General features: G+C 52.5%; 2 protein-coding genes across 7 annotated transcripts; both read left to right on the top strand.

The window, feature by feature from the left end:
* Positions 1 to 2: 2 nt before the first annotated feature.
* Positions 3 to 6574, top strand: Entr1 (endosome associated trafficking regulator 1). Of its 6 annotated transcripts, none has more exons than XM_032903027.1 (10): positions 3 to 165; positions 249 to 398; positions 760 to 828; positions 1679 to 1794; positions 2031 to 2438; positions 3234 to 3307; positions 3677 to 3788; positions 4139 to 4201; positions 4464 to 4603; positions 5600 to 6574. In XM_032903027.1, the coding sequence occupies exons 1-10, from the start codon at positions 96 to 98 to the stop codon at positions 5694 to 5696; spliced, it is 1299 nt and encodes a 432-aa protein (XP_032758918.1). In that variant the 5' UTR covers positions 3 to 95; the 3' UTR covers positions 5697 to 6574. The 6 variants fall into 6 exon arrangements, with proteins under 6 accessions (XP_032758918.1, XP_032758920.1, XP_032758921.1 ...); XM_032903029.1 differs by having other exon boundaries at positions 2031 to 2423; XM_032903030.1 differs by lacking the exon at positions 760 to 828.
* A 1088-nt stretch (positions 6575 to 7662) lies between these two features.
* Snapc4 (small nuclear RNA activating complex polypeptide 4) lies at positions 7663 to 25101 on the top strand. Its single transcript, XM_032903040.1, has 23 exons — positions 7663 to 8078; positions 9763 to 9905; positions 10339 to 10385; positions 11355 to 11522; positions 11668 to 11793; positions 12254 to 12332; positions 12794 to 12875; positions 13485 to 13589; positions 13663 to 13735; positions 14083 to 14247; positions 14751 to 14898; positions 15138 to 15244; positions 15393 to 15487; positions 17440 to 17534; positions 18227 to 18306; positions 18533 to 19012; positions 19703 to 19967; positions 20256 to 20326; positions 20795 to 20905; positions 21621 to 21648; positions 22025 to 23475; positions 24311 to 24441; positions 24982 to 25101. Exons 2-22 carry the CDS (start codon positions 9776 to 9778, stop codon positions 24419 to 24421), a joined length of 4017 nt encoding a protein of 1338 aa, XP_032758931.1. The 5' UTR covers positions 7663 to 8078; positions 9763 to 9775; the 3' UTR covers positions 24422 to 24441; positions 24982 to 25101.
* Positions 25102 to 26587: the final 1486 nt, after the last annotated feature.

Below are 26587 nucleotides of genomic sequence, written 5' to 3' on the forward strand. Positions count from 1 at the left end.
GTTCGGCGCAGGCTTCCGGCCGGCCGCGCCGGATGAGGCAGGGGCTGGCGACGGCGTTGTGGGCCATGGGGCCGCGGCCGGGTTAGGGCGCGGCGATGTCGGGCTACGCGCGGCGGCAGGGCGCGCCCCCACTATCGCGGACGCGGAGCCTCGTAGTTCCCGACGGTGAGCGGCGCGCGGCCGGGGCAGGGCCGGGGGGCGCGGGCGGCGGCGGCCCGCGGTGAAGCCGCTCTCGTTGTCACTTACAGCTCCTGCGTTCTATGAGCGCCGGTCTTGTCTCCCCCAGCTAGACTGTGAACGCCCCCATGGCGGGGACCTGCACCCCCAGTTCTTCGGCTTTCGGCCGACGTTTATGTGCTATGTGCCCAGCCCGGTGCTGGCTTCGGTAGGAGACACAGGTGAGAGTCGGGGCGTCGGCCAGAGTGCGGAGCTGGGCAGCGCGGGGAGCCCTCCCCACAGCCCGCCCGCCGGCCCCTAGGCAGGAAGGTCAGTGCCCGGTGGAGCTCGGAGACCACTTCAGCCCACCGTATTGGGAGAGGCCAGGGGCTGGACCTAGTGGGTCTGCATTCCACCGGCAGCTGCTCCTAGAGCGCGCAGGAGTGTGTAGTTTACTTTGTCCAGCCTCAGGAGACAGCCTTCTAGTCCCAGACTAGAGCCTGTCAGTGGGAGTCAGGCGTCTATGGTCTTCACCTCCCTGGACAAACGCTGCAGTCATAAAGCTTGCTGTGATCACGGTGAGCTGACAATGTCTTTTTGCAGATTTTGGCTATGGAAAGGGGAAATGTACTAAACAAGGTCCGTCGGGAGCCCATGAGACGCGCTTTGGAGGTAGAGTAGCTCAGTGCTTCTTCTTTTCCTCTTCTTCAGACACGGTGCCAGGCAGTGGTCTGGCCATGGGCTTTCAGGATGACAGAGTTTAAGGGGGTATACCTGGAGCCCAAAAGAATACTGGAGATGGACGCCCAAGGATTGAAGACTGAGTGTGAGGGCAAAATAATTTATAATGTCAGAGGTGCCTGGGAGGTGGAGAGGCAGCAGGATACAAGTCACACAGAAGCCCACTTTACTCAGGCTGGCACCCACATAAGATGTGGATGTTATGAGACCCACATAAGCAACTGAGTGTGGTAGGTGTGGAGGTAGAGGCTGGTCAACTAGGGTACTTGGAGGAAAGGTCAGAGGAAGGGATGGCATAGAGCAGATCCTGGTACTCTGGCATCTCAGGAGCTTGGCTTTTTTTTTTTTTTTTTTTTCCTTTTCTTTTTTTCGGAGCTGGGGACTGAACCCAGGGCCTTGCGCTTGCTAGGCAAACGCTTTACCACTGAGCTAAATCCCCAACCCCCTCAGGAGCTTTGAATCCCCTACAGGAGTAGCCTTCAGTCCACACTGAGTGTATGGAGTGAAGTCAGCCTGGGCACGTGACTCAGAGGTAGATAAGTTACCTCATTGTGGACGGACCCCTGGACTTGATTTTCGGCACAGCATCTTTTGTTTTAAGGAGGCAAGGGTTGTCTCAGGGCAACCACATGGTGAAAACCTGCCAGAGTGGGCCTATTCTCCAACCTGGCTGGGCAGCTCACCTCCCTGTTCTGCAGTGTTCTTTGAGTCACAGTTGAAGTGTGATGGTAGCACACGATACTGGGCCCTCTCACAGTCTCTGTGGCCTCTGTCATTTCAGGTGACAAACTTGAAGACCTTGAAGAAGCCAATCCATTCTCCTTCAAAGAGTTTTTGAAAACCAAGAACCTCAGCCTGTCAAAAGAAGACACAGCCACCAGTCGAATTTACCCGAAGGTACATCTGGGAAGCTGTCAGTGGTTGCCTTAAAGGAAGTCTCTTGTACCTTACAGCTTTGGAAACTGACGCGAGTGTGGGGAGCAAAGCAGGACAGACATGGCTGCTGGTGGAGAGACTGTGGGTGGAGCGGCCGCTTGGCCCCTTTGGTAGAAGAAATGGGCCCTCTTTGTGGGAGCATAGAGAAGGCCAAGCGTTGGCTTCCAGTCCGCAGTGTTTCTCTCCACTGTTTTTAGGAGGCCTCGAGGCACCCACTGGGACTAGACCACAACTCCCCTGTTTCCCAGCCCATGGGATATGGCCTGGAATATCAGCAGCCATTTTTTGAAGACCCAACAAGAGCCAGCAACCTAGAGGAGGATGAAGAGGACGGGTGGAGCAGAGCCTACCTGCCGTCCGCCGTGGAGCAGACTCACTCCGCGAGAGCCGCACAGAACTCATCGCCCTGTGGCACCTACCTTTCCTTCTTTTCCAACGCGTCAGAGCTGGCAGGTCCTGAGTCTTTGCCCCCATGGACACTGAATGACACTGACTCCAGGCTCTCCCCAGCGTCTCCAGCTGGGAATCCTAATGTAGACTTTGCAGCTCATGAAGAATCCTTAGGGGACAGACACCTGCGGACGCTGCAGTTAAGTTACGAAGCAGTAAGTGAGGGCAGTGTGGCACCCAACACAGCTGAGCAATGTGGAGAAGAGCTGCAGTCGTCTACTTCCTGGGTGGCCTGGGTTCAGTGCCTTGGACAGGACAGTTGGTCGTATGGTAGCTTTGCTGTAGAATTGCCCTGAGGAGGGGATCGAGATACAGAGAGCTCAGTGGTAGTTTTTCCTAGCACTTGGGGAGTCCTAGGTTAGATTCTGAATGCTCCAAAGTAAGAGAAAAAGGAATTTCTCCATGGAGAGCTCTCCCCTAGGTTGGTTTTGATTGTGCAATTAGTATAGCAGGCAGACATGAGCTAGAATGGATGAACGGTCTATTGGAAGTGCTGGCTAAGAGTCATCCTGCTGAATGCCCCACATGAAGGAAGACTTTGAAACCATAGTCACCTAGAAACATTGAAGTGTGTGGCCACAAGTCATCTCTGTTAAGGGCTTGGGGGTGTTTCCATTTGACCCGGGGTGTTTATGTTCCAGAGCTGGGCATAGATATGCACAACTGTCATCCCAGCACTTGGAAGGTGAAGGCAGGGGGAACAAGAGTTCAAGGCCATTCTTAGCTACATAGGAGCAAGTTAGAGGGCAAACAAGGCTGCAGGAGATGCTGCCTCAAAAAGATACTTCATGGACAAACGGGATGTGTCTTCACGGGGCCAGCCCTGCCCCGCCCCGAATGCTAAGGTTCCACCTCCAGACCAACAAAAGAAAATATTCCAGGACAGAAGTATGTTCCACTTATGAGGGAGACATACTGTGTGTCTAATGAGGAATTTTTTTTCTCTACAGCTGAAAGATGAAAACTCTAAGCTCAGAAGAAAGCTAAGTGAGGTTCAGAGCTTCTCTGAAACTCAAACAGAAATGTATGTAAACTTGTAGTTAGGCGTCACCTTAAAAACCACCTCTACCATTCAGGGAACTCGGTTCCAAGGGCTGAGGGGCATAGCTGCTTGTCATCCTTAAATCTAAAGCAGCAAACACATCTTCTTGTTCTGTTTGTCTTTTTAAGACACGAGTCAGCTGAGTTTTGTCTTGGTTGGCAGACTTGAGAAAATGGTATCTGGGCCTTCCACAGGGAGCATGAAGCTGGGCGGTCATTGCTACCCTGCGGCTGCCTGAGGCAGCTTCTCCATCCATGGCTCTAGTGGGTCTCACCGTTAGTCAGGCTACAGTGCTGTTGGAAGCACTCTTGGCAGGGCCTGGAGAACTCAACTCCATTTTTCCTTACTGAGGGTGAGGACGCTCGAACGGAAGTTGGAGGCGAAGATGATCAAGGAAGAGAGTGACTTCCATGACCTGGAGTCAGTAGTCCAGCAAGTCGAACAGAACCTCGAACTGATGACCGTACGGAGGGCTCTGCTCTGGGGTGGTGGGCAGGGGATAGGAAGCTGCTTCGAAGGAGCATTTGTTACTGCTGCCAGAGTCCACAGCTGGACCCTGCGGTCAGCAGGCGGCTCTCACCGTGCTGAGTGTGCACTGTGGTAGGCCAGCATACCCTGATATTGTAAGGGTTCTCTCTGAGGGTGGGTGGTCCCTGATGCTGGTGAGCAGAGGGAGCCCAGGTCCAAGGGGCGGACATCAATGGGCAGAGTAATCAGGAAGGTAGTTATAGCTCACGCTGTCTGTTGAGGTAAGTGTCCTGTATTAATACAGCCTTGGTGATGTGCATTGTGTTTATGTTTTGGGGGCCACAGAAACGGGCTGTAAAAGCAGAAAATCATGTCTTGAAGCTGAAACAGGAAGTAAATTTGCTCCAGGTAAGTAAAGAGAAAGATTTCGCTGTTACTGTGCTTTGTTAAAGTCTCATAGATGTGAGCTCAGGGAGGAAGAGGTAATGTGAGCCAAGCGTGGCGATGTCTGAAGTATTCAGGCGTCAAGGCAAAAGGGTGGTCGTCCATCCGAGGGCAGCCGGGGCTACAGGGCAAGAAGCACTTGTTTTAGTAGGCCAGGCTCATCCCATGCCCATGCAGTCTGTGCCGTTGTGATACTGTAGCACTGACTACTCACCCTTCCTTCCAGGCACAGCTCTCCAACTTCAAGCGAGAAAACGAAGCCCTGCGGTCAGGCCAGGGTGCCAGCCTTACCGTGGTGAAGCAGAACACCGATGTGGCCTTGCAGAACCTCCATGTTGTCATGAACAGTGCACACGCATCCATAAAGTGAGTCCCTGGATGGCCTGGCTCTCAGGTGTTCCAGCTCTACAGTCTGACTAGACCAAGAAGGGAAATGTGCTAACCGGCCAGGTCAGCTAGGAAGTCAAGCACGTGGTCTCACTTTGTAGCACTGACTGGCCTAGAACTATGTATGTAGATTAGGTTGACCTTGAACTCACACAGGTCCTTCTGCCTCTACACTGGAGTGCTAGAATTAAAGGCATGCGCCACCTCACCTGGCTTGGTTTTTGTTTTTGTTTTTGTTTTTGTTTGAGACAAAGTCTCCTGGTGTAGCCCTGGCGGCTCTGGCACTGTGTGTAGAGCAGGCTAGCCTCAGACTCATAGATTTCCTCTTCTATTTCCCACGTCCTGGAACTGAAGGTATGCACTATCATACCATTTTAGGGTTTTTATTTTTAATCTGTTCCAGAGAACCTTCCCACTAATAGATGGCAGATGATGCCAGGACTCTGAATCCAGCTCCTTTACCTGTAGATGCTGCAGCTCTAACTAAAGGGCATGATGTGACTTCCACAGTGAGCATACTGTGTGCTAGTTGTTGATAATGGCAGTTAAACACTCACTGGAGCTGCAGCTGGTAAAGATGTTGAGATGTACCTGATTCATCCAACCCCTCTGAGGAGAAAGCACAGTAGTCCTCCTGCCAGCTCTCCTCACGACTCGAGGTGTGGCCTGCAGTGACTGCCGCCCACATCACTGAGTACTGCACCATCAGCTTGGCCTAAGCAAAGAGCAAACTCAGAATCAGTTGCTGATGAACTTGTCTGGCTTCCAGCCCACCTTCTTTGGTTGCCTTCCCTGAGCTTTGCTAGAGGGTGGCTGGCCAGTACACAGCACATGGGCTGAGGACAGTCACACATAGTCCAGTGTGGCAAACCATGGTTGATCTGAGGAGTTTTCCCTCTAGCTTCTCTCCTTTAGGTCTGTCTCTGGCTGCTTCTGCACAGCTGGAATAATGGCCCTGGTCTCTCTCGGTTTTAGGCAGCTGGTGTCTGGAGCAGAGACACTGAACCTTGTTGCTGAAATCCTCAAGTCTATCGACAGAATTACTGAAGTTAAGGATGAGGCAGACTCTTGAGAACACGACCTGCCGCCGGGTCCCGGCACCTCTGCACCGATGGCACCACACAGCTTCCAACTGTGTTCCTAACTAAGCAGTCCTCACCAAACCATCTCAGCCTAAGCACGTGACTGGGCACCTGCAGTACAGGGCTCCTTTCCACCGGTTGCACCTAACAGTTTACATGAAGTCCTTTGGGGAAGTCCCACTGTTTGATAGACTCACTGATTTACTGGAAGACATTTTTATAAAACCCAGCAATTTTTAGAAAGCACTAAAGCTGAAACAAGAGTTTGGTAAAAAGCTTCTTCCACTGTCCCCTCAGATTTACCTATAGGATGAGCTCGGGCTCAGGGCCAGTCTTACTAAGCAGAACACTAAGTAAGCCAGGGTGGAAGCGAGCAGCCTGCACAGGGACTCTTGCTGTCACTCTGCCTCACGAACAGACGTTGACATTGTGGCCTTCATGGACGGCTCCTGCTGTCAGCAGCCTCACCGAGGCAGCACCACTCGGTAGATGCTGCTGTCCTACCAGGACCCTAGTACCAAAGTCACAGACTGCATTGCAGAGCGTCACACGCGCACTGCTCTGGGCTACCAGCTTCGGGAAGCCATTTGGGGCTGTTGGTTTTGATGAGTGTTAATGTGTCAGTGCATCTTTTGCATAGTGCGGTTCAGACTGGAATTAGAGCACACACCTACCTGCCTCAGGTCAGCACCAGTTCTTTGGGCTGGCTGGCTGGTTTTGAAGGACAAGCAGACATAAGCAGCACCCTGTGCTGTGCTGAGGGGTCAGGGTTTGGGGACCACTTTCCTATAGATTTTTAAAATTTCCCTCTTCCCCTCCTGTTGAGATCAACAGCTTTCTTATCTAAATAAATCTTGAAGATCATTTATACTGCCTTGTCATTCCTACTTAGATTCGTGCATGAGGGCTGCCTTGCTCTTTTAACCTCAGGGTTTGCACCTCAGGAGGGTGTTCCTGTCATTGCTGGTTTATCAGACCCTCAGGTTCTTGACCTGGAGTCAGCCATATCCAAGAGTCACTGCTTTCATTGTCCGTATGCTGGATGGGCCACATCCTAGCTCCATACTTTGAGGCCGGATGGATGGACGCCTAGTAACAAATCTTCAGACAAGGCATTAAAACTTTTGGGCCCTTTAACTTACAAGGAAAGTTTACAGCTTTTTAGAAGTTGTCCCCACTCCCACTGTTGGTGTACGTGACAGAGCAAACCAGAGTGCAAGGTGGAAGGACACAGGAAGACCAAGCTAGGTCTGCAAAGCTGCCGACAAGAGCCGCCCTCAGCCTGCCTACACCCCTGCAAGTGAGTGGGATGAAGAGAGCTGCACAGCAGATTGTACACTACTCAGTTATAGATGAAGTGTACCTAGATAAAAACATTACAAGCACCACAGCATGGTGTCGTATGCTTTTATTCATAGTGCCATGGAGCAAAGGCAGAAGGATCACAGTTCTAGATCAGTCTGTTCTACATAGACTGTTGCAAAAAAAAAAGTACCCTGGGGAAATTTGCCTAACAGTTTGTACCAGGCTCGCCCCACACAAGAGGTCCTATACCAAAAACCTACAGGTCTCCTTTAATGCCCCAGATTCACTCTGGCCAAACCCAACTCTGGGCCAGACTTGACACGACTCTTTTTTTGAGACAGGGTCTATATAGTTCTGAAACTTGCTATGTTGTGTATAGGCGGGACTTGAACTCAGATATGCCTTAAAGGGACGCTCTATCACTCTGTTTTCATGACTCTGTCCCCACTCCAGTAGTGTTGCAGGTACTTCTACTCAGTTCTCCGTAAGACCAAGGCCTTTCCCAGGTCCCACAAGTTGTCAAAACTCCAGGCTTGGTTTTCACCAGCCTTGAACCTCAAGCCACTGCCATGCTTCTGCCACTCACATGCATTATTAGGCACTAGGAAGACCCAGCTTCCTAGGGGTAGTAGAATTAAGGAAGCTGTGAATAATGTGATTGGTATTTTGTTTTGTAAGAGTGAGACCGATACCACCACCCTCAACTCCCCTTAGCCGGCAACTGTGATGTGTTGGCCAGGCAGAATATTCCTCAGTGAATGAATGTCCACTTCTAGAGGTCCCAGGTTGGGGGCTCCAAGGACGCGTTACGCAGAAAAGTACTTGGCGACACGCTGATGATTAGCCAAACCCAGAACACCAGGGAACATAACACAGCGAACCTGGAGAAAGTTGAGCGCCTAGCTGGGGCCCCACCCCCAGCACACATCCCAGCATGCCCTGCACCGCAGCCTGGGTGGGACTTCCTGTGCAAGCCGCCGGACTTCCGTGACTACCAGAAGCGTGATACGCGTGTGGTCGCCTGGGCGACGAAGCTGACACTGAATTGTAGAAGGGAGGCCTAGCAGGTGAGAACTGGAGGGCAGCAGCTAGCAGGCGTTGTGTCCAGGAGGGGCAGGGCAACCAGCACGGGGAAACCGAGGCCTGGCGTGGCCACGACATTGCTAAAGAGGAAAGCCCGCGTCCGGAGCCCAGCCGAGGTCCTGTAGCTTGGTGAGATGTAGGGCCGGATTTGCACAGCGCTGTGCTCCGAACCGCTGCTTTAACCCGTTGCACGCGCTGCAGCACCAGTTGCCACCCCTGGCTTATCCAATCCAGCCATGAAGGATACACTGGTCCGGAGTTAGGTTATGCCCTTAGAAGGGACAGGCAGAAAAGTGTCTTGTGATGTCAGAAAGGCGGACAGTGGCTCCCAACTCGGGACTTGGCCGTGCGACTTTTTCTTCCTTCATGTGGACGATGCTGTGGGAAGAGATGGAATTGCTGCTGCCTCAAAACACACGTAACTCTCTCGTTGGAGGCCAGGCATCCAGTGGCAATGGTTTTTGCAAGATCTGCAGATCCGACTGCTTCTAGCCAAGTGGTTGACAAATGTTCCCTGTATTTAAGTGAGGAATGTTGTTGAAGGGGATTGTTTTGTTTTGTTTTAGTCAGTTAAGACTGCTATCAACTACTTAGTAGGAAGAAGTCAAGCAGGATGTTTCTCTTCATTACTGGGTCTGGGTGTGAACTTGTGTTTGATTTTTGTTTGAAACAGTATCTCACTAATGGTCTGAAATGCAGACATCTACTTAGCTATGCCTCACAAGTGCTGGGATTTAAATTGTGTGCCACCACCCTCAGCTTTTTGTTTGTTTAGTTTTATTTTCGAAGATAACATTTCTTTTATAGCCCTGGCTATCCTGGAACTCACTCTGCAGACTAGGCTGGCTTTAAACTCAGAGATCCACCTGCCTCTGCCTCCTGATTCTTGACTTTGCCAGACTTCTACACCCAGCTTTTTATAATTATTATACTTGTTTATTTACTTGTGTGTATGTGGGTATGCCATGGGGGTAAGGGGAGGTCTCAGGGAAACCTGGAGTAGGGTCTCTTTGCCACTGATTACTGGGACTGAACGCAGGTCATTAGGCCTGGCAACAAGTGCCTTTACATGGTGAGCCATTTCACCCACCTGAGCTGGTATTTCCTATAATAGCCTTTCTCCCTTCTCTTCCAAATTTCCTTTGCCCTCAGACTTTGCTTACATTGTACCAAAGAAAAGGCCTCCTTTGTACTTTAGCAGATAGTCGCTCGGTGTCAGACAGCCCTGTGCCAGGTGCTGTTCTGAAAAGATAGATCATGGAGTAAGCAAAGCCTTGCTCTGACAGTTGGGCATTCAGCACTGTGCAGAGCAGGGCACCTACAGCTCTGTTGATAGGTTTAGATCACAGGGGATGAATGACTGTTGCTCTGCACTTTCTGCACTTGGTGACTAGCGGGGCACCTTAGGGGCACAGAGGCAAGTGTTTTTTACCTGTGCTGGTGGTGGCCTCAGAGAAAGTAGGGTTGTTTTTAGGTGTTGAGTCAAGAGCAGGAGTCCCTGGGTGTGGTGAGAGTGTCATAACTTGTAGGAGTTTACACTCAGGGCAAGCCCAAGCTGACTTCCATCTGGGCCCTCCATCGTCTGCATTTGCCGTCTCCAGCAAGTGCGTGTCTGAAAGGGATGAGGTCCCGCACACTCAGCTTCTCACGCTTCTTAATACTCTGAAGGCAGGCCGAAGCCATGGACATAGATGCCGAGCGAGAGAAGATAACACAGGAGATCCAGGAGCTCGAAAGGATTTTGTATCCTGGATCCTCCAGCGTCCACTTTGAGGTCTCTGAATCCAGTCTCAGTTCGGACTCTGAAGCAGGTGTGTCAATGTGCCTGGCCTAGCATGGCATGGCTGGGCCAGCCGTGTGTACCCTTTAGCTACATGAGGCTGTGAGCTATTCCATGGTCAGACTCTGATCCTTGCCCAAACCGTTCTCTGCTCTCACCTCATTTAAGAAAGTTAGTTCCAGTCTCTTGGTCTTAGCTGTCAGGACTGTTGACTGTATGTGCACATCTACCCCCGCGCCCTCTGGCCCGGGGCCCTCTAGGCAATGGTGGATCCTAGTGGGGAGGGGAAGACCCAGAGTTCAGCCTGTCAGCTTGAATAGTCTCCATGGCCCAGATACCCAGAATTTCTTCCCTGAGCTTCCTGGATAGCTCTCCTGTGGAACCCTGTTATGAGTGTTCATTTTTATCTCTTGCTACCCATACTCCTACTCTAATATAGTGTGCTTTGCTTGTGTTTCTTATAGATCCTCTGCCTGGTGAGGACTTGGAGACTGCCGGTGCCCCCATCTTGGTAATTGTTGCTTACCAGGCTGGGCTGCCGGGGCATATTTGTTACCACCTTCCACACTGGCCCAAGAGGGCTTTGTTTGCATCCCTGTGGGCTTTTCTACAACTAATGCCTATTTTGTGTGAAAGTCAAGCATTACAAAGTATTCACTTCTTTGTGTGGTGTGAGAGATGGAATCTAGGGGCCCATTCACACTAGCTTACCCTTTACCACTAAGCTATAGCCCTGAACACAATTTATTATCAAAACTAAAGCTTATCCCTAGAAGTGACCACTCTAACAGGCTAGCCACTACAGCTGCTGGCTTGTCCTAAGCTCACAGTCAAAACATCACATGTGAGAGGCAGCCTCTCTGGGACCTGCTCCATAGCCAAGCCACTGTGCCTCTAGTTCCCAGTCTAGATGATGGTCACCATGGATGACCTAGGAAGGTGTCTGGCAGAGCTCAGTCATGCCAGGGTTGCTAACCATGCCTTGTTCATTTTGCTTACCAAACAAACAAGTACAGAGCCCCGTGATATTTAAGGACCACGTGTCTGCTCTGTAGACTGACACAGCTCTGCAGTTGTTGGACGTTTGACATTCTCAGGGTTTGACCCTGGTTGCTATGCAGGGAATTTCCTGGCCAATATCTGACACTTGAGGTGCTGGGAATGGGGACACAAAGTTGCTGTGACGTTCAGGCTCCACAGAGATGTCTGTTGTGAAAATGGAAGCTGCTGGCTGTGGTATACCAACCCCGAACCCCTGCATACACTTTGCAAGAAGATATGTTGGTTAGAAAAGACACACACCCTCTAGCTTGCGGATAATGGGCTCTGTGTAACCTCTGCCTCCTTCCAGTAGGGCTCCACATTCGGTGGGTACCAGGGCTGCCTCAGAGCCCCTTGTGGGCTTAGGCTTGAGCTTGGCAACATGAAGGTAGCTGCCTGTGTTCCTTCTCTTCATGCTCCATTTCTGGCTCCTAACCAGGAAGAAGAAAGGTCAAGCGAGGGCAGCAATGATGAAGAGGACCCCAAGGACAAAGCTCTTCCTGAAGACCCCGAGACCTGTCTGCAGCTAAATATGGTCTACCAGGAGGTGATCCGGGAAAAGCTAGCAGAGGTTAGCCAGTTGCTAGCCCAGAACCAGGAGCAGCAGGTGAGATGGCCTACTCAGCCCCTGTGTAACCCTCCTGGCCCTCAGTGCCCCACAGGGTCAAGTCCCCAGAGCAGGGCTCAGTGAACCTGGTGCCAGCTGCTCTCCCTCTCGACCTGGCCCACCGACGGCCTCACTTTTGTCCCAGGAGGAGATCCTGTTTGATTTGGCTGGGACCAAGTGCCCCAAGGCGAAGGACGCCAGAAGCCTGCCCTCATACATGTACATAGGCCACTTCCTGAAGCCATACTTCAAGGACAAGGTCACTGGAGTGGTGAGTAGTAACGAGCCTTCTCAGCCGCTGGCTGAGTGTCCTGGGGGCAAGGGCTCTCTTCTCCACGGCCTGCTGTCAGCACTGGTATGTTCCCTCGGGTCTATGGGTCAACATGCTCCCTCTTCCTGAAAACTGCTTCATCCCTCGATGAGACTCATCGCCCCCTGGGGTGTGTTTCCCTAAAAGAATCACGGCATTTAGCAAGTCAGCAGTATAATCTCAAACGCTGATGGCCTTGGATGCCTGCGTCTTCCTGGAGTCTCTGGCCACTTCCTTGTCCTGGATGGGTCATGTCCAGAGTTCTTCACTCAGTAGTAGGTTCTCATACAGAGGTCTGGGGCCTGGCCCTACATGTGGGCAGCACATGAGGCGGCTAGAGAGAAGACTCTGAGTCTCCGAGGGTACCCTGGAGGGTGAGTGTGGTTGGTGTGTCATGTTATAACACTGTACACTCTGACAGGGGCCTCCTGCCAACGAAGAAACGCGGGAGAAGGCTGCCCAGGGAATCAAGGCCTTTGAACAGCTCTTGGTGACTAAGTGTAAGAGTCCAGGCAGGCCTTTGGATGGGCGTCCTCCAACCATGGGAAGCACAGAGGGCATCCCCACAGCCTGGCCTCTTCTAGGCATATGCTATAATTCTCAGGCCTATCTGTGAACTCCTTCAGGACTTTATCACTGGGACTGGCCACTCCATACTTGGCCTTTCCAGTGTTAAGTGGAGTGCGGGCTGAGCCATACATGTAGCCTTCCCAACTCTAGCTATTCTCAAAACACCTAACCCTGAAAGGATACCTTGAGCTAGCCTTCGGGTGGAAGATGGACTCATGGCTGGAAGGGGTTCTGGCTAGCCACCTTACTGGCATCCAGAGATGAAGCCACTCCCTTTCTGGAGCAGGGGGCAGTGGGTAGGCTAGGGATGCAGAGAGGATTCAGTGGACATGTATGTCTGTGGAGCAAGCAGAAACCTTATGACATCACATTACTCTCTCTTCCTCCTCAGGGAAGCACTGGGAGAAAGACTTGCTCAGGAAGTCTGTAGTGAGTGACCGCCTGCAACGCCTGCTTCAGCCCAAGTTACTGAAGTAAGTGTGGAAACAGCATCATAGCCGTTCCCATAGGGGAGAGCCAGGCGGCCACGAGGCTGGTGAGGTTCATGCTAGGTGCTCTGCCTCTTCTGCTGCCCTTTCAGCGCTGTGGTGTCAGTGTCTTGATGGGTACACACCACGTGACCATATCGTGTGGTGCCTAGTAGGAGTACGCAGTGAGGAGCACTGTTGTTTGATAGATTGCCACCATCAGTATTGAACACAGACGTCCAGAAGTGGCTTGTGCCCTCTGGCCCAGCCTAAGAGACACATCAGCTCTGGTGCTGACAACATTAGTGCTCAGTACTGACGGTGGGAAAGGCAGTTTTCCTGAAGTCTGAGAGAGCCAGCTCTTCTCTCCCAGATACAAGCAGCTACCACCTGACTGTAAACAGCCCACTCTGGATGCTGCTGTTCTGGTGGTGGGGGTACCCAGAGGTGGGGCCAGGTCTTCCTTTGTGGGAAGAGATCAAGGCAGGAGAGAGAGCACTCTCGTATGCGGACTTCCAACGCTGAGCTGGGAGGCTGGAACGGAAGCAGCCCAGAGAGCAGGGCTCAGCTTGCACAGCACATCCGCAACTCTCCTCCACTCTACCTACCTTGCAGGCTTGAGTACTTACAAGAAAAACAGAGCCGAGTCTCCAGTGAGTTGGAAAAGCAGGCCCTGGAGAAGCAGATTAAGGAAGCAGAGAAGGAACTTCAGGACATCAAGTAAGCTGGGCTGCCTGGGTCCGGGGAAGAGCCTCGGCCTTGCATGGTACCAGCTCCTTGTGCTCTGCTTTAGCCAGCTCCCAGAGGAAGCTTTGCTGGGGAACCGGCTGGACAGCCACGACTGGGAGAAGATTTCCAATATTAACGTAAGTTAGGAAGACCTGGGAGCCCACTGCTCTAGGAGTGCTTCTAAGCCAAGTGTGGTGGGAGCTTGGTGGTGAAGCCTCGCCATCCCTTGTGCCTTAACCCATTACAACGTCTCCAGTCCAATATGCTTGGCAGTTAGAAGTGGCAAAGGATTTCATGGGACCCTCCCCAGCGGACAAGGTCCCACTCTTGAGATAGACAGTCTTCAGTACTGTTTGGCTGCACAAATGAGTCCACTTGCTTCATGGCCACAGAAGCCACTGGTTGGCAGACAGTGACAATTCAGCCAGGAGCTATCTGCTCGGCACCAGCCACCCCTCTGAAAGCTGTGTTCTCGTGGGTGTAGTTTGAAGGAGCCCGCAGCGCAGAAGAGATCCGGAAGTTCTGGCAGAGCTCTGAGCATCCAAGCATCAATAAGAAGGAATGGGGCACAGAGGAAGTAGAGAGGCTAAAGACCATCGCTGCCTCCCACGGCCACCTCGAGTGGCACTTGGTTGCAGAGGAACTCGGGGTAAGGACTAGGACCTAGGAGACCTTAGAAGGCTGGGAAGACACGGGCTTCTGGACCTGGGTGGCACTCAGTCTCATACTGTGTAATTGGTACACATGGCAAGCATTAGGAATTGTTTGACAAATTGTGCTTTTAAAGAAATTTGCCTCTTTCATTTTTTTAACTTTAAATTCTATCTTGTCTGTGAAAATGTCACCATTTACCCCAAACTCTTGACACCTCTCCTGCTTCAGGATTCTGATGGGATTAACAACAGAATTGTCTATGGCCAAGTTTTCTTTCTATAAGCCATAGAGTCCTCTCTGAGCTGCTACTGTCCTGGGTCCCAGCCATGGCCTAGCAAACTATCACCTGCTAGGAGCCTGGAAGAGGAGATTGCCTGTGGCTCAGGCCCACCGGTCTCCTAGGAGCGTGCGGGTCTCCTGGCAGGCTGTTCTGGGTACTTCTGCTTGCGCCAGGTGAAGCCCAGTAACGCCCATTTGTTTCCATCTGGCCTTGGGAAGACGGGCCGCAGTGCCTTCCAGTGTCTGCAGAAATTCCAGCAGTACAACAAAGCCCTGAAACGCAAGGAGTGGACAGAAGAGGAAGACCACATGCTCACCCAGCTGGTCCAGGAGATGCGTGTTGGAAACCATATCCCATACCGCAGGAGTAAGCCCGCCACATCCAATAGTATCTTCCAGTTCATCGAGCTGCTCCAAGCCCTGGCGGCTTGAGGCCCCAGGTGCCTGGAAGCAGAGACTTGCAGAAGAGTTTACAGTTAAACTAGGGAGAAGTTGGGGAGGGGAGGTCCTGGTGACAGAGTAACTCTTCCCTATAGCTTCGGGGAGGACCCCGTCCCTGCTTATTGGCTGTATAGGATGGATGAATCCCAGTCTTTCTGTCCCCAGTTGTCTACTTCATGGAAGGGAGAGACTCCATGCAGCTGATCTACCGTTGGACCAAGAGCTTAGATCCCAGCCTGAAAAGGGGATTCTGGGCCCCAGAGGAAGATGCTGTAAGTTCGGCACCCAGAGAAAACTGTTCCGGGAAGTTCGCCTGGTAGTCCTGAGTGCAGTCATATGCCCTTCTTAGCTGAGAGACCTCAGGGTGGGGAGGGTATGGCTGTCTCGTGGACCTTCTTTCTGTTTACTTCTTTACTGCAGAAATTGCTTCAAGCTGTTGCCAAGTATGGGGCGCAGGACTGGTTTAAAATCCGGGAAGAGGTGCCAGGTAGGAGCGATGCCCAGTGCAGAGACCGGTGAGTTGCCCGCACTGGCTGAGGGAGCGACTTGCCTGAGTCACATTTCTGTAGGCAGGCTAGGTGACAGTGGCCCAGAGTGATATGTCCACAGGGGCTTTTCGAACTGGGGCTGGCACTGTTGGGAAGCAGGACTTCGATAATTCTGTTGTCTACCAGGAATTAAATGCTAGTGGTGACTCTTGCAGATGTCCTCCCAAACTGCTAGTGGGAAGGGCTCCTTCCAGAGAGGCTCTCTCCTCTCTACTTTCTGTCAGTGATTTGTTCAGACGTATTTCAGTTTACCTTGTTAATGTAAACCATACTGATCACCCTACAAAGAATTTACACTCAGCAGCCCTGCAGAATCCCATTCAAAACAGGCAAAGGTCTTCAGCAAACTTGTCCCAGAGATGCACAAGTAGCCAAAGGCCATGAAAAGATGTTCAGTCACGTATTTCAGGAATGCAAGTCAGAATCACACTGAAGGGGCTGGAGAGATGGCTCAGTGGTTAAGAGCAGTGACTGCTCTTCCAGAGGTCCTGAGTTCAAATCCCAGCAACCACATGGTGGCTCACAACCATCTGTAATGAGATCTGATGCCCTCTTCAACGGTAGATCACTGTAGCTGTCTGTCTGAAGACAGCTATAGTGTACTTATATATAAAAATAAATAAATCTTTTTTTTTAAAAAAAAACAAAACTAAAACATTTCATACATGTAGGGAAATTGTTTTAAAACACAAAAACACAGTAACAAGTATTCCTAGGGCACAGATCACAGCCTCCACAAAAACAAGACCACGGGGCAGCATTGTGCTAGGGCAGAATAGTCTATACTTGCAAAACTCATGTCCCAGGAGTCCCAGGAGTCCCAGGAGTTTGTATATTGGACAAGAATGTTCATAGAACATCCTTCATTGTCAGGAAGAAAGTGTGGGGTACAAATTTGGAGTCCTGGCATTTGCAGGGAAAGTCATTTTTATAGATGCTCTGTGATACATTTGGATAAGCCTTGAGAACATTCTGAATATTTGGGCAAATATTTATAAAGATGTCCAAGGAATATCCTTGGGTCAGGAATGACTCTTGCGTTTGGCTTTTGGAAGAACTGCCAGACTTTGTGCAAAAAGTCTCTATTTTGTGCTCTCCCAAGCAGCATGTGAGGCTTGTGGCTGCTCCCTTCCAGGTACTGTGGATGGACTCTCTAGTGTCATCTCACAGCAGCCCTCATGGCTGGCTGAGGAGACTCATTGCTTGTGCCTGCTGGCTTCTTACATGTATACATCTCTTTGGAAAAACATCTGTCAGGGTCATTCCCTGGTTTAAATGACCTGTCTTTGGATTACTGACTTTTACATGTTCAGAGTGCAAGTCCCTAGTCAGATGCAGGATTTGCAGACACTCTAGTCAACGGCTCTTCTCCCCTTTCTTTACAAGATGCCTTAAAGTGGTGGTTCTCAACCTGTGAGTCTCAAACCCTTGGTGGGGAGGGTGTTAGATGACCCTTTCATCGGCATCACCATCAGAAACACATAATTACATTATAATTCATAACAGTAGCAAAATTAGTTATGAATTAGTAGCAATAAAAACAGTTTTATGGTTAGGGATTACCATGTCATGAGGAACTGTGTTAAAGGGTCACAGTGTCAGGAAGGTGGAGAACCCCGCCTTAAAGCAGACAGTTTTTGAAAAGTGCCGGTGGGCAGTGGTGGCTCATGACTAATCCCAGCACTCAGGAAGCAGAGGCAGGAGGATCTCTGTAGGCTAGACTGGTCTACACAACAGTTTCAAGACAGACAGAGCTATACAGAGAAACCCTGTCTCAAGATAATTTTTGATGAAGTCCATCTTGTTTTTGTTTTTGTTTTTGCTTGTTGTGACACTATCCTAAGAAATCACTTAGAAGGCCGGAGAGCAGTGAAGGGAGTCTTAGTATCTAAAGTGTCCCTGTTTGCACACAATTTTAGCTACATCAGAAGATTACATTTCAGTTTGAAGAAGGGACGGTGGGATGCAAAAGAAGAACAACAGCTGATCCAGTTAATAGAAAAATATGGCGTCGGTGAGTTATCGGACTGCCTGCTGCTGCTGACTCTGGTCATACTGCTCTCGGGTCCCGGGCTGTCCTCCTGAGGGTGGGGGAGAGGATGAGGGTGGAATCCAGGACCTCACTACAGCTAAGCAAGCCGCCAAACCCCAGCCCCACGCCCCCCCCACTGCAAACATAAATATTCATACAGAAAGCTGGGAAACCAGACCAAGTGGTGCACACCTTTAATCCTGGCACTCGGGAGGCGTGTGCAAGCCGTGTATTCAAACACATTGACTGTGTCCAGCTCCAGTCCTTTGTGACTTGCATTTGTTGTATTTCTCAACTTTTTACTACAGGGCAAAGAGCTAAGTGTGGCCAAATCTTGCTGACACCTCCTCAGGAAAAAAGCTAAATAGGATTCAGGGACTTGCAAAACACAAGGGAATTTTGTCACCTGTTGTCTACTGCCCTAGAAGTGTAACGTGTCCCTCTGCGGGACCGGGCACAGATGTTGGCGACATCTCTGTAGAGCCTGTGTGCAGCAGATGCGCAGGGCCTGCAGTGACTCTCGTTCTGACATGTGTGTCAGAGCTTCCTCAGGAGCTGGTCAGCTTGAGTGCACATGCTGACCAGCACAGCTGCTCTGGCCACGCACAGGAGGGAAGCCATCCTGACGGCCTAGCTCTGTCCTAGAGGCTGGTCTACTGCGGCTGTCTTTGCAGGTCACTGGGCAAGAATAGCTTCTGAACTGCCCCATCGGTCAGGCTCCCAGTGTCTGAGCAAATGGAAAATCTTGGCCAGGGTGAGACATTTGTTTGCTTTCTTTGTGCTTTGCTTGAGCCCAGCTAAGAGCCTGTCAAGAGTGCTTGGGCAAGATGAGATGTAGTGGTGGTTGGGAAGGGAGTGCAGAGGTTCTGCTCTCTGCGTGTCCTTACTCGTGCTTCAGGGACCTCTCCATAGGGTGCTCTGTTTCTGTTACCTGCATGCCTGGGGATCTGAGACCTGAAGCAGCCTCTTCCTCCCCTCAGAAGAAACAGCATCTCCAGAAGAGGCGAGGGCAGAGGCCCCGTCACAGTAGCCAGTGGAGTTCCTGTAGCAGCAGCAGCAGCAGCAGCAGCAGCAGCAGTGGCAGTGAGGACTATGGTGGCGGCAGCAGCAGCAGCAGCAGCAACAGCAGTGAAGACTCAGAGGTAGAACTGGAGGAGCCTTTGCAGAGTAGCAGAGCATTGGCTCCTCAACAGTACAGCGTGCCAGACATCGACCTGTGGGTTCCTACCAGACTGATCGCCAGCCGGTCACAGAGAGAGGAGACAGGGTGCTACCCAGTACACCCTGCTGTCTCCTGCCGTACTCAAAATCACCACAAGGAAGGTTCTACCGCAGTCTCTGCTCCTGAGATAAACCAGATGCAGGAGTGCTGTGAGACCCACAGCACTGTTCCCAGAGGAGTCCAGTCCCTGCACTCCTCAGACCCTCACCGAGCAAGTGTGAAGGAGCCAGCCTGCAAGGTAGGCCCCGGTACAGCCTAGAATGTGAGCAAGGGGAGTGGTGGGTGCCCTGTGCTCTTAGTGGTCACCAAGGCTGACACTGGACAGCTCGGCAGTTTGGTTTCCGATCTGGTAAAAGCTTTGTCCTTTCATTCACTAGAATTGTTGCTTAGGGCTGGTTTCAGAGTTGTGCAATAGCAGTGGCCTTCATAAGAGCTGCAGCCTCCATTGTCTCCTAGTCATTTGCTTTAAAGGTTGTAAGGATATCTGCCTCAAGGCACATCTGAGTGGGCAGTTCCTCACCTCCAACTGCCGTGAGTCCCCCGGAGGTGTCCTTGGGTAGTGTCAGTCCAACTTGCCTGCATCTCCCTGGCCCCCTCTGGACTGCACAGGCTGCTCTGCTGCTCTGCACTGGGGATTGCTGGAGAGACAGTGCAGTCAGCTCAGCCATGGTCCTGCCTGCCGTGGGGCCAGAGCATCTCCCTTAGAGAGGGAGCTAAGCCAGGCCCTACTTAAGGACCATATTAACCTTACCCCAGAGTGCTTTCCCACATAGCAAGTGGGGTTAAAACCTGCACAATGGCAGGTCTGTACCAGGTCCCGCTGTAGCGAGCCAGCCAGCCTCACAGGGTCTCTTTTGATGTACAGCATGTGTTGAAAGTGCCCCTAGCGAAAATGCTGACGTTAATCAGTACTCGTCCCACCACCCAGAGCCACACACTGGTGAAGGAAAGACTGAGGCAGCCACCCCTGCCTAATTCACGCTCAGGGTCTGACCCTGGTAACAGTATGGCTGGGCCCCATCTACGGCGGCTGTGGCATGGAACTTTCCAGAATAAGCAGAGACGCAAGAGACAGGCTCTACATCGAAGGCTCCTGAAGCACAGGCTCCTGCTGGCTGTGATACCCTGGGTGGGTGACATCAACCCGGCTTGCACACAAGCTGTCCAGAGACCTGCAGCTGTACAGACTCAAGGTACTACCTACCCTGGGGAACGTACTGGAGCCGGGGTGGGAGCAGGCACCACTCCTTACTGGTCCACAGCAGAGTAGGCTGATCGGGTCCTTTCATGGGCATTCCTCAAAAGTGAGAGTGAACAGTGAAACAAGGGGCAGCCAGATTTGGGGTAATGGTAAGATTCGGGGCCCTACTCTACCCTTTGATGTAGTATGGAGCTTCTAAGGCAGCTCTGCCTTCCTCTGCCTTGGGGATCCTTTTCGAGGGGAGCTTCAAAACTGGCGTCCATTTGCCCTTGTCCTCTAGCTGACAGCATCAGGATGCAGTTGGAGTGTGCACGCCTGGCCAGCACTCCAGTGTTCACACTGTTCATTCAGGTAAGGCCTAGCAGGGTGCTGTCTGCTTTGCTCTGTTCTGGTGAGAATGTGAGGCCTGTGTGGGTCACACGTTGGGTCATTACGTCGCTTCCTAGAGTCTGCAGCTTTCAGCAGATTGATGTGAAAGGAATCTTTGGCTCTTCGGCATTTGCCTTCGGCATTTGCCTTCTTTTGAGTTAAACAGTGACTTAGAGATGAGATAAGCACCCAGGCCCAGGTCTAAGATAAGGAGGAGGCAGGCTTGGGACGTGGTAGGATCCTGTGTTGCCAGGGACAGCAGCATGGAACCCAAGTCCAGGCTAGAGGCTATGAAACTGCCATGACTTCCCTGGGCAGTCAGAGGCTTGAGGAGTTTGGATCTGCTCCTGAAACAGCCACCATTAGGCCTACTTCCCGTCTCCTTGACCATCTTTGGGCCTGGTCCAGTGCAGGGTGGAGCAGGGAGGCTCTTATTCTCAGATCTCTCAGCTGTTGCAGATTGATACTGCGGGCTGCATGGAGGTGGTTCAAGAGAGGAAAACCCAGCCACCTGCACTGCTCCAGCCTGGCACCCGGAACACCCAGCCACATCTCCTGCAGGTAACATACAGAACAAGAAGTGAGGACAAATGGGGTACGGTGGCATACGCTTTTAATCCCAGGAGGCAGAAACAGGCAGATGTCTATGAGTTCAAAATCAACCTAGTCTACATAGCAGGTTTTAAGCCAGCTGGGGCCACATGAGACCCTGACTCAAAAAAGAAGTAAGAACAAGAACGGCCCATCCCTGTCCCAGAGTGGCCCAGGTTCAGTGTCTCAGTCCTTCCTTGGAGGGGCAGTTCCTAGACATTTCCATAGAACAGTGTTGCCTCCCTGAGAACAGCCCCTGCCATATCATCTCAGGGAGTCCTCTCTGTGTGAGCAGCCCCATGGGCGGCCTGATTAGAGCCTGAGGCAGGTGCCAGGTAGGCTGTGGGTGGGCAGGTGGGCTGGCTGGCACAAGCCCTGGTCAGTCTCTGTAGGTCACTAATACCATCTAGTCTAGGAACCAAACTCATGAGCTTAGTCTGGGCAGACAGTGAACCAAAACAGAACTCTGGTTCGCATAGTCCAGAGTCCCCACACTGTCCCACGGTAACCTGATGAGCTATGGTCAGGCAGCTTTTAGTGGCGCTGTGTGGAAGGCCTACGGCAGCAGCTGTCCTTTCCCAGGCCCCCCGAGCTCAGTGCAGATGGAGCCCCAGAGTTGGGTGCTGAGTGGGAAGAAGTGCTGGGGTCCAGCAGAGATCCTGCAGTCTGACTCTTCTCTTTACAGGTGTCCTCTAACGACAAGAACAGCACAGGTACCTCATGCCACTTCTGTCTCTCTCATGGGGGGACATGCCATGCATCTGAGCCACAACCTTAGCAGCACAGCCAATGGCCCTGAGAATAAGCTAGAAAGGCCTGAAACTGCTTGGCATTCCTTTCACCTTTGGGCTGTCACTGGGGGCTTGAGGGGGCTATGCTGCGTCATATTAGGGTTCAGGTTTTAAGCATGCTAGAGGTTTAGAAGCCAGTCTCTCATAGTCGGGCTGCCTCTGGCATCTGCTGCCCTCTCTGTGAACAGAGTGCCTTGGGTTGGGGGCCCATGAGGTGAGCTGGAGCCCATGTGGGGTTGCTGGTGTTCCTGGGCACGGAGCCTGAAGTTCTCATCAAGCTACTTACCTCTTCCCTTAGGCTGCCTTCTTCCAGGCATGCCGGATGAGCAAACTGCAAAGAGAACCGGCCAGAAAGGGCGTCCACGGCTGGGGTCCTGCAAGGCTGAGGCTACTCCCTTCCAAGTTCCTGTGGCAGCCCCACGTGGCCTCCGGCCAAAGCCTAAGACTGTATCTGAGCTGCTGAGGGAGAAGCGGCTCCGTGAGTCCCATGCCAAGAAGGCCACTCAGGCTCTCACTGCCCTCAGCAGCCAGCTGCTGGTCTCCTCACCTGTGCTCCTCCAGCCCCCTCTGCTGCCAGCTGCCCGCGGTTCCCCAGTCGTGGGCCCTGCAGCATCCAGTGTAGAACTCTCTGTACCTGTGGCCCCAGTGATGGTCAGTTCAAGTCCTTCTGGCTCCTGGCAGGTGGGTGGGATCTCAGCCACAGACAAACAGCCCCCCAACCTACAAACCATTCCCCTAAATCCCTCCCACCAAGGGACCCAGATTGCAGCCCCTGCTGCATTTAGGAGCCTAGCCTTAGCTTCTGGGCACGTCTCCACAGGCTGCCCCCTGAATACTCTAGGGCAAACCTCTACCACATCCCAGAAGCAGAGCCTGCCCAAGGCCCTGCCCATTCTCCCAGCAGCCCCTAGCCTCACTCAGCTGTCTGTGCAACCCCTCAGTCTGCCACCAGTTCTTAACCCACCTGCAAGTGGGCAGCCCCCGGCAACCAAGTCCAGCCTGCCTGTCAACTGGGTTCTCACAACTCAGAAGCTGCTCTCTGTCCAAGTGCCAGCCGTGGTGGGCCTCCCCCAGCCAGTGATGACCCCTGAGACCATAGGACCACAAGCGAAACAGCTGCCTTCCCCTTCCAAGACGCCTGCTTTTCTGGGACAGCCTCCAGCTAGCACAGACACAGAACCCAAAGGACCTCAGGGCCAGGAGACCCCACCCACACCTGGGCCTGAAAAGAAGGCTTTGGACTTAAGCCTGCTTTCCCAGGAAAGTGAGGCGGCCACCTTGACATGGCTGAAGGGGAGCCGAGGTGCTTGTGTGCCCCCACTGGGAAGCAGGATGCCCTATCATCCCCCTTCCCTGTGCAACTTGCGAGCATTGTCCAGCCTCCTCCTCCATAAGAAGGATTTGGAGCAGAAGGCTTCCTCTCTGGTGGCCGGCCAGGCAGCTGGGGCCCAACCCGAGCCCGAGGCTGGAGCCCTACAAGCTTCCCTGGAGCTGGTACAGAGGCAATTCCAGGACAACCCAGCCTACCTCCTGCTAAAGACTCGTTTCCTGGCTATCTTCTCCCTTCCTGCATTCCTGGCCACTCTGCCCCCCAACAGTGTTCCCACCACCCTATCACCAGCCATGGCTGTGGGTTCTGAGAGTGACAGTGAAGACTTTGGTGACCTGGAGCCGAAGGACGGGGCTAGGCAGCTGGACTGCATGGCCTGCAGAGTGCGAGCAAACCCGGTGGCCCCAGACCCTGTGCAGGTACGGACGCTGGGCTGCAGCCCCACTTTGGCAACAGGCAGAGGCCGGCAGTGCCATGTTTGCTTGTGTGTTTGGCCTGCTGGGAGCGGTGAGCTGGGCAGGTGGAGGTTGTATGAAAGAGAAGGCCGTGGGTTTCTGAAGGAAGAGGAAGTGTGTCCCATCTGCCCAGTTGGGAAAGGGCTTCTTAACAAAAGTTGCCTCTCCCAGGCTGGGCATAGCAGGAGAGGGAGGCAGCCTTCTAATATGGCATACCCCACCCCACACACCTAAACTCAAGGGAGACCGGCCTGACACATGACCCTGGGGTGGGCTCTGAGTACAATGGACGGGTCAGTTGCCCTTGTTCCTGCTCTTGTGGGGACAGAGTTCCTCTCAGACATCTCTCGCTCACAGAGCTTGCCTGGCAAGACAGTCTTTCCCATAGGAGCCTAGGGACAAGATGTCTGGGCCCAATGAGTCCTACCAAGGCTCCTCCCCTGCAGAGGTTAGCTATGTGGAGCCTTCTCACAGCTGTCACTCCTTTCCTGGCGGTGCTACCCTAGTTCCAGGGTGACCTGGGAATCTCTAGGATATATTCCTGCCTCTGCCTCCATCGGCCTGCACCTCAGAGCAAGAGGTGGCTCTCATGAATTTTAATGTTGGAGACCCTCCCTGAGGGGCAAACCTGCAGAAAGCTAGGACCTAGTGTCTCCCATGTAACTGTCCTGGGGGAGCAGCTGCCTGTCCCTGATGTTAGCGTCAGGGTGGTAGTGGGGGCTGTCCTCAGGCCTCCCTTCCCATCCCTACTTGCTAGAGTCACTCTCATCTCCCCTGGCCTGGCTTTTTGATGTTTCAGAGAGCTCCAAGTCCCAGTGCAGTGTCTGCTCCCTCCCACCTGGATGCTTCTGATGACCTCGATGACCTTGACGTGCTCAGGACTCGACGTGCTCGGCATTCCCGGAAATAGAGGTTGCTCTGAGCAGCAAGGTGAGTCCTGTGGAGGCTGCCATCCTGCAACCAAGAAGAGGCAGAGTTCTGCCCACACTGGGACATCAAGTCTGAAGGCCGGGCCATAGGGATACTTGATGCTCCCTGTCCTCTGTCCTTCCCTGCCTGAAGCAAGCTCCATGTTGCCCAGGGTGCCTCTTGGCCTTGGCACTACTCCCCTCTGCCTGAGGGTGTCAGCTCGCAAAAGCACTCTCTGATGGCTTTTCAGAGGCGGCACTGCTGACTCAATGTAAGTCTTGGTGTGTTCACCACATGCAGCCCATGAGCATAATTCCCTGCAGTTTCTCTGACCACAAACCCAGGCTGTGTACCTTGCTTTCATTGTTGGGTCCCTGGATCTGTCGGCAGATAAGCAAGGAAGCCGACGGGACTGAGAGGTGGAGCCACCATAGGCTGAGCTGTCTATCCTCACAGCAGTGCCAGCTTAGTCCTTGCCGTTCCCCAGCACCATCTGCAGTCTGTCTCCATGTCTAGGGTCTGTGGACTGCAGGCACTATCAAGAATATTCCTGTGTTGCAGGACAAGGACTCAAGGGATCCAGAAACCCAGGCTTATGCCAGGCAAGAGGCAGGGCCCAAGCCTGACCAGAAGCCCACAGCCCTCTGCAAGAAGACGGGAGGCCAGAAAGCTGCAGACTAAGCTGTGTGCAGCAGCAGCAGCAGCAGCAGCAGCAGCAGCAGCAGCAGCAGCAGCAGCTGTGGGGATAGCAGTGGTCATGTGATCACAGGCTTAACTGTTAGCAAATGTGGATCCACATGTGTGAAGGAATAAAGTAATGCCCATTTCTCACTTCAAAAGCGATGTATAGCATGTTGTGGTTTTGTCCAGTGCTGGGATGTGACTGTCAGTTCTGGGAGCCTCTCACACCCTTTGCTGCCCACGCAGCCTATGGAGCCAGCACTTCGCCAGAGAGCAGAGAGAATGGAAAAACAGTCCTTCTTCCCATTTCAAGAAAATGTCAGGCTGATTCAGTGGTTAATTAAGAGCACTGGCTGCTCTTCCAGAGGTTCTGACTTCTATCTCCAGCATGGTGGATCATAACCATCTATAGTGGGATCTGATACCCTCTTCTGGCACTCAGGTGTACATGCAGAGAGAGCACTCATATACATTAAATAAATAAGTCTTTGAAAAAGAAAAAAAAGGAACTATGTCAATTGGCCCCCCACCGCCAGGCAAGGTCCCTGGAACCAGCACCCATCCCAGACAGCAGCACCTCTCCCTCCTGATTGTCTCTCCCTTTTAAAAAAAAATTATTTGTTTTATGTGTATGAGTACACTGTTGCTCTCTTCAGACACACCAGAAGAGGGAATCGGGTCCCTTTACAGACAGTTGTGAGCCACCAGGTAGTTGCTGGGAATTGAACTCGGGGCCTCTGGAAGAACAGTCAGCGCTCTTAACCACTGAGCCATCTCTCCGGCCCTGTCTCCTTTTTTTCTTAGACACTATTATCATGACACCAGTCCTGAGCCCTTGGCTCTCCAGGAGTTAGTTCTTACATGTGTTCATCCATCCTCTGTGGGAAATTTCATAGTAAAATGGCGTGAGCAGCCTAATCCTGCTGCTTGTACCAACTGTCAGCAGGTGGTTGTCCTGCAGCCCAGCTCATTGCCCGCTGTCATGTGTCCAGGGACCAGTGTTTTCCATGGCTCCCTCTAACCTCTTCTCCACTCTGGAGTACTGGGGTTTTTTCAGTGGACCCCTCTTTGCCATCCTGGAAACCCAGCAAGGCACAGTCCCTAGCAATGCCACTCCCAACCCCACCCAGGCCAAAGAGGACTCCTGACTGCTGCTTTTAGAAGTATGGTGCAAGGCCACTGTCCCCACAGGAGCAACAGAAGGGCAGTAAACCACGAAGGACGGGGCTGGTTGGGCTCTGCTCTTTGTAAGTCTCCCAGCCTTCCCACTCAGCTTTTGCTTCAACTCCTCTAGAAGACTAGGCAGCAGCACCTGTCTAACAGCTACACTGGCTGGTCAGGGCTAGCAGGTCCCCACGCCCATCTCAGGCTGGGGCACGCAGTTCACGGAGGACTCTAGCTGCCTACAGCCCGTGGATTGTCCTGCTGCACCTACCCTGCACCACTGTCCTCAGACAGCAGGTGAGGATATGGGCGGCCATGATGG

The sequence above is a fragment of the Rattus rattus genome, chromosome 5 (assembly GCF_011064425.1).
Source record: "Rattus rattus isolate New Zealand chromosome 5, Rrattus_CSIRO_v1, whole genome shotgun sequence".
NCBI classification, from domain to species: Eukaryota; Metazoa; Chordata; class Mammalia; order Rodentia; family Muridae; genus Rattus; species Rattus rattus.